Here is a 9,300-nt window from a genome sequence, read left to right on the forward strand (position 1 = left end):
GGACCACCTACCTGGAATGGATATGAGCAATCACTCGAAGAAGAAAAGACGGTTACTCACCGTTGTAACTGTTGTTCTTCAAGATGTGTTGCTCATATCCATTCCACACCCGCCCTCCTTCCCCACTGTCGGAGTAGCCGGCAAGAAGGAACTGAGGAGCAGACAGGCCGGCAGGGGTATATATCTAGTGCCATAGTGGTGCCACTCTAGGGGGCGACCTGCCGGCCCACTGGAGTTGCTAGGGTAAAAAGTTTCCGGCAGACGTGCACGCGAGGCGCGTACATCTACCTGGAATGGATATGAGCAACACATCTCGAAGAACAACAGTTACAACGGTGAGTAACTGTCTTTTACTCTGTGATATTAGATATGTGCAAAGAAGGTGGAGTTATTTGACCTGAAGGGGCCATTACTGGCTGTGGGGGTGTTCAGTAATTAAAATACATGGAGGTCAGACTCCGGCCACAGCTGGACTGACTCTTTGCCCTTTCATTTTTGTCTTATGTCAGTTGTGAAGATCTATTATTGTTGTTCAGCAACTCCAGTGTAAATAAATTTTTCTATGGCTGTGTGTCAAATGCTAATTTTACTGACATTTAATAACCAGGTTTGACTCTCCCAGTCTAATTATTTAGTTAAATATAAAAAAATGAGGCATCAACACAATGTGCTGCGTCTCCTCCCATATCAGTTATGAGCATGTGTATAATAATAGTGCCTAGAGACTCCTAACTTACATCAGAGTCCCTTCTTGCTTGGTGCTGCATAAATCCCAACCAAGATCAGGGGCTCCATCAGACTGGGCACTGCACAGACCCTGACTGAGATTGGGTCTTCTGGTCAGACACAGCAAGAGACAGTCCCTGCCCCAATGAGGTCAGAATCTAAACAGCCAACAAAGGGCACTCTCTGCTCCCTGACTCCAAATTCCCGGCTGTGCCCATGAGTGCAGCTGCTGCTCGGGACATGACACATCCCATCTAAGGCTAAATACTGGCATGAGACCGATAGTCAACAAATACCATAAGGGAAAGTTGAAATCAACTACTCTCACTCATTTATTGCTATGACTCCTCCCCCTGGCTGCTGTGGGAGGTGGGCAGAGAATGGGGACTTTCCACACTGGGGAGGGGCAAAAAGAGTGCACACTATCTGCTCAAGCAACACACGAAATCTGGGTTGGTGGGGAAGGGGAGCGTGCACAATGAACAGGCAGTAGGGGGGAACGTTGCGAGTAGGACTAGGTGTAGGTAGGAAAGGGTTCGGTGAGACACCACGGAGCGGAAGCAAATCCGTCCCAGGTTTGTCACAAATCGCGAGTCTAATACACATCCGGCTTTCGGCGTAACATTGTAAGCGGTCCGGCCCCGCCCCACTTCCGTTCTGTTTTAGCACATTCTGGCCCACCAGGACAGACAGGAGGGAGCAAGCCGGAGCGGACAGAGAGAGGCACTGAGTCAAGATGGCGTCTTCTGCGCGGTGGAATCACGTGTGGGTTGGATCCGAGACCGGCATCCTCAAAGGTATCGGGGAGGGGCGGCCGTGATGGGGGGGGGGTGTCCCATTCTCTTCCCCCCCCCCGGTTGTGACCATTTCTTGTCTCTTTCCTAGGGGTGAACCTGCGGCGGAGACAGGCCACCAATTACGTGGCGGCCTGCGCGCTGCGCCGGGATGAGGGCGTCTGCGCCATGTGCTGGGGGGACCCCTCCGAGTCCGAGGTGAGGGGGCGGGGGAGGGGCTTAGGGTGACCATCAGTCCCGATTTTATAGGGGCAGTCTCGATTTTTAGGTCTATTTTTATATAGGCTCCTATTACCTGACACACACCTGTCCTGATTTTTCACACTTGCTGTCTGGTCACCCTAGAGGGGCTGCAGCCGAAGGGTCGGGGTGGCAGTGGGAGGGGCTGCAGTCGGGGTGCCCCTTGACCACTCTCCTTCCCCAGATCCTCATCGGCTGCCTGGATGGGTCAGTGAAGCTGTTCAGCACTGAGAAGGGAAAGTTCACAGAGTCACGGCAATGTCTGGGCGGGGAGGGCTCGTTCTGTGGCCTGGCCGTGCACGACAGGTGGGTACCGTGCCCCAAACCAGGGAGCTGCCCCCAGCTCCCTTGTACCTGTTTCCAGCTTTTTTCTGTGGGCTCATCTAACCCCAGGTTTCACCCATCCCCCCCGTTCCCTCCCGCCCAGGATCAGGCCTATCTAACTCCAGGTCTCTCACATTTTCCTCTTCCCGGGAGACTCATGGATCCCTCTGTCCCCAAGTGTCCCCCTCTCTGCCCCCACCCCATCAGATCTGTAGATCCATCTAACCCTGGGTCTCATGCAGCTAACCCCTGGATTAGATCGTTTACCCTTTCCTGCTCCCTGTCACCCCCAGGTTAGACCTGGGAGCTCCTTGAACCTCATATCACAACATGCATGCACATGCCTACCTTTGGATCAGACCAATGGGCCCATCTAGCCTGCTGTCCTGTCTCTTACAGCAGCTGATGTTGGATGGTTCACTCAGAGACTTAATCTACCCAGCTGCCAAAAAGAAATACACCCATGGGGAGAGAAGCATCTTTCACCCTCTTTAGGCAGGAGATTCAAGTTCCCTTTGTGACACCCATTCCTTGTCTGCCTATCCATCCATCTCACCCACTACTTCCTGTAGTGAGTGTGGCCTGTGCCTGCTGTTAGAAATTAACAATGATTTATTTCTCTCTCCTCCCTATCTGGATTTTCTCCCTCTCACCTCCACCATTTGGCCGGCATGTGCAGTTCCATCATCACCTGTGTGGAGTCTGGTCTCCTCAAGGTCTGGCGGGATGCCTCATCCGAAAACGTAAGTCTCTCATGGGGAGAAGCCTGGGGCAGTGGATGCTGGGTTGATGGTGGGATATGGCTAAGTGGGGAATGCTGCATTAGGAAGGAATCTGAGCTGGATTAGGACTAACACTGTTGCCTCCCAGGCTGGTCCCAGAGAGTCGAGCTGTGTGGGGACAATTCCTGTGTGCCCTGTGGGAAGGGATAAGTGCAGTGGATCTCAGTCCTGCCAGGATCCCTGCACTCAGGGATATCGTAACTCCCTCTTTTCTGCTGCCCTGTTTAGATGGAAACCCAGGTGGGGGCTGGTGTGTGCCGTATGCGCCAGAACCCTGCCCAGCCGCAGTGTGTGGGGACAGGTGGGAAGGAGAACGCTCTGAAGGTCTGGGACTTGCATCGGCCTGAGGAACCCATCTTCCGTGCCAAAAATGTGAGTGCTTGCCCTAGATGTTCCCCCTACAAGCCCATGCTCTAGGGAGCCCTGGCCCTACCCCTACCTGGCCATGCCCTCTATCAGCATCTGCCCTTGTGAGGAGGGAAGCCCTTGGCCTGGCCCTCAGTCTATATCCTATGCCTTGGGGGAGAGTCTGTCCTGACCTACCCATTGTTTCCTGAGCCTGTGCCCCACCATACACACTCGTCCTCCCTCCATCCCTTCCCCCAATCCCTGGCAAGATCTACATTTCATCTCCTGCCCCTGCCTGGAGCCCAGCACCCTCTCAGGCCATGTGGGAGCAAACCCGGCCCAGGCCTTGTGGTTCCCCTTACCCTGCCTCACCCCTCATGGCAGGTGCGGAATGACTGGCTCAATCTCCGGGTGCCTGTGTGGGAGCGTGACCTGCAGTTCCTACCTGGCTCTGAGAAGATTGTCACCTGCACTGGGCACCACCAGGTACGAGCCTGAGGGGTGGATTGGATGCAATGGAGGGATTGGAGTCGGTAGGGGGGAGGTGGTATTAGGGTCTGGAGGAGTGTGTAGGTGGGGATTGGGTTCTGGAGAAGGTCTGGGGAGGGACTTGGGAGGCAGTGGGGGTGTGAGCTGGGTTGAGGTGGGAAAGGGATCAGGATCTGGGGAGCCTGCAGAAGGAGGGATGAGCAGACTGGGGTCTGAGAGGCTGGGAGTAGAGGGAGGGGGACCTGGGGAAGGGGAGGTGCAGGATGGTGTTTGGAGTGGGGGAGATGGGAAAGGGGATCAGTCTGAGGTGCCAACAGGGATGAGGGATTGTGGAGCGGGGACTGGAGGGAAGAGTTGGGGCGATAGAGGTGTTGGATTGGGGTTTGGAGGGCTTGGGCAGATGGGGAAGGGGAATCAGGGTCTGAGATGCAGAGGGGGGTGCTGGGGAGAGGGGCATTCAGGTGTTTGGAGGGTTTGTATCCTGACAGTATCTGACCTCAGATGCCCTGAGCTCACCTGCTTGGGGCACAGTGGTTGTCTGCCAGGGAAGAGATGTGCAGGGCCACTTTGATGCCCTCTCTGTCTCTCCCAGGTGCGGCTGTACGACCCCAGCTCCCCACAGCGGCGCCCTGTGCTGGAGGCGACCTATGGGGAGTATCCCCTCACAGCCCTCTCCCTCACCCCTGGTGCTGAGTGAGTCACTCTCCCTGCCAGCTGAGGGGGTGGGGGCACTGAACACAGTTATGGGAGGGCAGTGCAGTGGCTCTGTGGCTTGGGGTGAGGCACCGACTACAAATGCCAAGGCCAGGCAGCTGATAGCTATTCAGAGCTCAGCACCAGACCTCCATTTGGTTCTGTTTGGTGGGAGGCAGCACTGGCTCCTGGGTCAGAGCAGGGGGGTTGGGAGCCTGGGCTCCTGGGTTCTGTTTCCAGATCTGAGTGGAGAGTGGGTTGGGGTGGAGGGGAAGGAGCTGCTGATGGCTCCTTGGTGGGTGGTGGAGTGCAGAAGCCTGGCTGGGCAGTGGGCATCCCTGTGACCATGGAGTGGGGAGTTAAAGCAGTGGCGCCTGTCCTGCCTGTGCCTGACACCCATCTTCTTGCAGCTCTGTGGTGGTAGGCAGCTCACACGGGGACATGGCGGTCATCGACCTGCGGCAAGGTGAGCAGGGGCTGGGGCGAGGATGCATCCCACGGCGCTTTGCTGCTGCCAGCCTCAGGGTATGGGGGGGCTAATGTTGGGAGGGAGTATGGGATTCTGTAGGGGAGAGGGAACATTGTTCTTCTTGGGGCAGGGGAGAAGTCTAGCCTTGGGGGTGGAGGAGGGATTCATGGGGGTGGGGAGTTAGGAGGTAGAGGCTAGGTTGAAGTTGAGTCAGTGGACAGGGTGCTACTGGGCCCTCTGGCTTGGATCTCTGGGGGTGGGCCTGGGGGCTGGCTCAGTGATGATCCGTCTCTCTCTGTGGCAGGACGACTGGTGAAATGCCTGAAGGGCTTTGCTGGGAGTTTGCGCAGCGTCCAGTGTCACCCAGCCCTCCCACTCGTGGCTTCCTGTGGCCTTGACCGCTTCCTGCGGGTACATAATATCGAGGACAAGTGCCTGGTACACAAGGTGAGAGCTGCGCCCTCGCCTATCCCATGCACAGCACCCGTGCCGGTAGCGCCTCTGCTGCCATTGCTCTTGCCGCTCTCTACAGTGCCCCCTCCTGGGAGAGGCTGGAGCTGCAGTGATTCCTTCTCCCTTATGGACATGTTGCTGTATCCTGATCTCTGACCCCTGTTGTTTACAGGTGTATCTGAAGTCCCGGCTGAACTGTCTGCTGCTGACCAGCTGTGAGAAGTGGGAGGTGAGTGTGCTGGGAGGAGAGGGAGCAAAGGGGGCTCCCTCTTGGGTGTGGGAGCTCCATTTGTGGGGTTGCTGCATCTTGGCTGCCTCTCTCCTGGCTGCATTGTTATTGGGTTGAGGGCTGTTGGGGGCGTGGAGCAAGGGAGAGACCCCAAGGCTGGGGCCTCCTGTTCCCCTAAACCTGCTTAAGGTAGTGGGTAGGGACCCTTCCCTTGTGTTTCTTCAGGGGCCCCTTCACATAGTTAGGGGACTGCAGGGGGTGCTGCTTGCTTTGACTGTGCCTCCCTCAACACCCCACCCCCTCAGGATGAAGACCCTGAACCTACAGCCCCTCAAGCCGACGTGAAGGAGGAGGAGGATGAGCTGTGGGATGGCATGGAGACTGTGGCTACCAGAACAGTGCTCAGGCGCACTGTGGACCCCAATGTCCAGGAGATCCAGCTAGGCAAGCATCCCAAGAAGCAGAAGAGAACGAGCGCTGGGCCTTGAGGGGGGCGCGTGGGGAGCCTATGCCCCAGCCAGAAAGGATAATGAACTCACTCCCCACCATGGCCATAGGGACTTCTGGTTGGACAAGGGGAGGGGAAGCCTCATGTCTCTGCTAGCCAGAGGCACCAGCCTCTCCCCTGCTGCTGAAAGGGACGGGGGTGAAGGAGGGGTTTAAATGTGCCAGCCCTAGCTGGGGTTGGCAGGGCCCTAACCTCTCAGAGAATGCTGCCCCCCGCCCCACCTCGGACAAATGTACATGCACAGGCAGGTTGAGCTGGGGTCAGCCACAGCCTACTGAGGGGCTGGAGGGCAGAGCTGGGTCCGTTAAGGCCCATTCCATGGGCCAGTGAGAGGGGAGAGGAGCAGATAGTTGGGGTGAGGGATCTGGACTTGCCCCTGGACCCCCAGGCTGTAACGGCTGTCACACAGCCCTGTAGAAAGAACCTGTAACCATGCCTTGTCCTGGAAGTGTGTGTGTCTGTGTGGGGGGAGCGAAGTGCAGTGGAGCCTTGGGATGAGCCCTATTCTTTCCTAGATGGTCCAGTGCCTGTGGGGGGAAGGCTGCTCCCAGGGTGGGTATTGGGGGAGGGGCCCCTGTACATGACGCCCCCCCCCCCCCATTAGCTCTCCATCTACGTGCAGCTGGTCTGTGCCCTAGCCATTGGCTGTCCCCTCTATGCCCTGCTCCCAGCCATGGAGTGTCCTACACGGCCACTCCGCCGTCAGGGGCGTGTCTCACCTGGGCTGGGCAGGACGCGTGGGAGACGCAGCTGCTGCCGGGGAGGAGCCGGAGGCGGGGCCGTGGTGCGGGCGGAGCCGCTGGGAGTGGCCCGTGGGAACAGTCCGGAGCCGGGCTGCGTGCAGCGGGTCCCCAGGAATCGGGGCTATGCCCCGGACCGTGCCCTCGCCTGGAGACTGCGCCGAGCGCTGACCTCACAAAGCGCCCGGGGACCGCGCGGCGGCCGGAGCCGAGGGCTCCAGGTGGCGGCAGCGCACCCATGGGCTGCATGCAGTCCGGCCGCAGGGCCCGCGCCGCGGAGCCGGACGGAGCAGAGGGGCCCAGTGGCACTGCAGGTGGGGAGATCCCTGCCTCGGGAGGGCATCCCGGGGGGAGGAATCGCTGCAGGCGCGGTGACCCCTGCTGGAGGAAAGGAGGGGTCTACAAGTGGGGGGCCTGGTGGTATGAGGGGGGAGGCTGTGCAGGCGGCGGGGCTACACGTGTGTATGGGGGAATCTTCGGGGGTGGGGGGAGATTCCTGCATTGGAAAGAAGTGGGATCATGGGACTTCCGCAGGGAGTGGGGGTCTACAGAGGGGAGATGGAATCCCCACAGGGAAAGGCTACTGGGTCCTTCATGCTGCTCTTTGATAGAAATCTCTATCAATCTGTCCAGCTGGGGGGCTCCTTTGGCCCCCACTCCCTCCAGCTCACACTCCTACCCCGGGTCTGCTGGGGTTGCAGTGCACACTGCGCTCTGTCTTTGGGTTTATTCTCTGGGGAAACTCGGAGCCAGTGAGGGGAAATTCTCATCCCTACTCTGCCCAGAGCAGAGTGGAATCCAGGCATCCTGATGCCCAGCTATCCCTCTGCTGTGACCAGCTAGACCCTACTGTTCTCCTAGAGCCAAGAATAGAACCCAGGAGCTCTGGATCCCCAACCTTCCACTGGACAACACTACTTCATGGTGGCTCTTAATTTGCTTACCATAGAGCTTGTAAAGGTGTAGAATACATATAAAATTTGAGAATTAAAGTTAATTTTAGTTTGGCTGAAGATGTGTTGTAAAGAGACCTTGAAGGTAATGAGTTATCGGGCCAGAAGACATGAAGTAGGGAGGATGTGTGGTTCAAAGAGTAACTAGAAATGAGACATTTCTGAAGAGAAGGCCTCTGACCGATAGGGGTGACTGCAAATGGTTTTAAATAAGACAAAGAGAATCTGTTTTACAATGAGCCAACATGACCCTTTGCATTCCACACACCAGCGTTATTGAAAAACTTGGGGCCCATGTGAACCCACGTTTAGCCCATTTGTAATTATCTTAATCAGATGCTTATAAATATTTTGTTACTGTCTGATTGTGGTAAATTGCTTATTATTTAGGTTTTGTAGGCAATTTGTTTAGAGCAATTGTATAAATATCATTTGGCCTTTGGATTTAATACAGGTTCAACCATAAATTCTTTTATCATGATAACCTGTGTAAATAATAACTCCAATGTTCTGGCATCTGTGGCAGGGCAAATGACAATAATTTCAGTTACTCTAAACTCCAGAGTGAAGGGGTTGTGACCTATCCTCTGGGGCCAACATAAGAACAGCCATTCTGGGTCAGACTGATAGTCTGTCTAGCCCAGTATCCTGTCTTCTGACTGTGACCAATGGCAGATGCTTCAGAGGGAATGACCAGAAGAAGGGGGCAGTTATCAAGTGTTCCATCTCCTGTCATCTCCTCCAAGCTTCTCACAGTTAGAGAGTTAGGATACCCAGAATGTGGGGTTGTATCCCTGACCGTCTTCGGTATAGCCATTGCTGGACCTATCCTCCGTGAATCATTGAATTATTTTTTAATCTAGTTATATTTTGGCCTTCACAATATCCCCAGCAGTGAGTTCCGCGGGTTTACTGTGTGTTGTGTGAAATAATATTTCCTTTTGTTTGTTTAAAACCTGCTGTTTATTACTTTCATTAGGTGACCCCTGGTTCTTGTGTTATGAGAAGGGGTAAATAACACTTCCTTATGCACTTTCTCCACAAAATTCATGATTTTATAAACCTCTATCATATCCCCTCTTAGTCATATGTGTTCCAGGCTGAACAGACCCAGTCTCTTTAATCTCTCATATGGAAGCTGTTCCATACCCCTCATCATTTTTTGCCCTTCTCTGTACCCTTTCCGATTCTAATATATCTTTTTTGAGATGGGGTGACCAGAACTGCACACTGTATTCAAGAAGTGGTCATACTGTGGATTTATATAGAGGCACTATGATATTTTCTGTCTTATTATCTATCCCTTTCCTAATGGTTCCCAACATTCTGTTTGCTTTTTTGACTGCTGCTGCACATTGAGCAGATGTTTTCAGAGAACTCTCCACAATGCTCCAAGATCTTTCTTGAGTGGTAAGAGCTTATTTAGATCCCATTGTTTGGTATGTATAGTGGGGATTATTTTTTTTTTCAATGTATGTTACTTTGCATTTATCAGCACTGAATTTCATTTGCCATTTTGTTGTCCAGACACCCAGTTTTGTGAGATCCCTTT

At 54.8% G+C, this 9,300-nt stretch overlaps 1 protein-coding gene across 1 annotated transcript; it reads left to right on the top strand.

The window, feature by feature from the left end:
• Nucleotides 1-1,226: 1,226 nt before the first annotated feature.
• WDR74 (WD repeat domain 74) lies at nt 1,227-6,495 on the top strand. The gene is made up of 11 exons (XM_030568996.1): nt 1,227-1,523; nt 1,612-1,718; nt 1,945-2,066; nt 2,764-2,827; nt 3,095-3,238; nt 3,599-3,700; nt 4,296-4,396; nt 4,807-4,862; nt 5,170-5,312; nt 5,491-5,547; nt 5,853-6,495. The coding sequence occupies exons 1-11, from the start codon at nt 1,463-1,465 to the stop codon at nt 6,033-6,035; spliced, it is 1,140 nt and encodes a 379-aa protein (XP_030424856.1). The 5' UTR covers nt 1,227-1,462; the 3' UTR covers nt 6,036-6,495.
• Nucleotides 6,496-9,300: the final 2,805 nt, after the last annotated feature.

This window comes from Gopherus evgoodei, chromosome 7 (genome assembly GCF_007399415.2).
Source record: "Gopherus evgoodei ecotype Sinaloan lineage chromosome 7, rGopEvg1_v1.p, whole genome shotgun sequence".
In the NCBI taxonomy this organism is placed as follows: Eukaryota; Metazoa; Chordata; order Testudines; family Testudinidae; genus Gopherus; species Gopherus evgoodei.

Excerpts from the sequence above, each read along its gene's own strand:
- WDR74 (XM_030568996.1), top strand. The coding sequence starts at position 1,463 with ATGGCGTCTTCTGCGCGGTGGAATCACGTGTGGGTTGGATCCGAGACC. Across the intron at positions 1,524-1,611 it reads CGAGACCGGCATCCTCAAAG|GGGTGAACCTGCGGCGGAGA; the intron begins GTATCGGGGAGG and ends TCTCTTTCCTAG. Across the intron at positions 2,828-3,094 it reads GGGATGCCTCATCCGAAAAC|ATGGAAACCCAGGTGGGGGC; the intron begins GTAAGTCTCTCA and ends TGCCCTGTTTAG.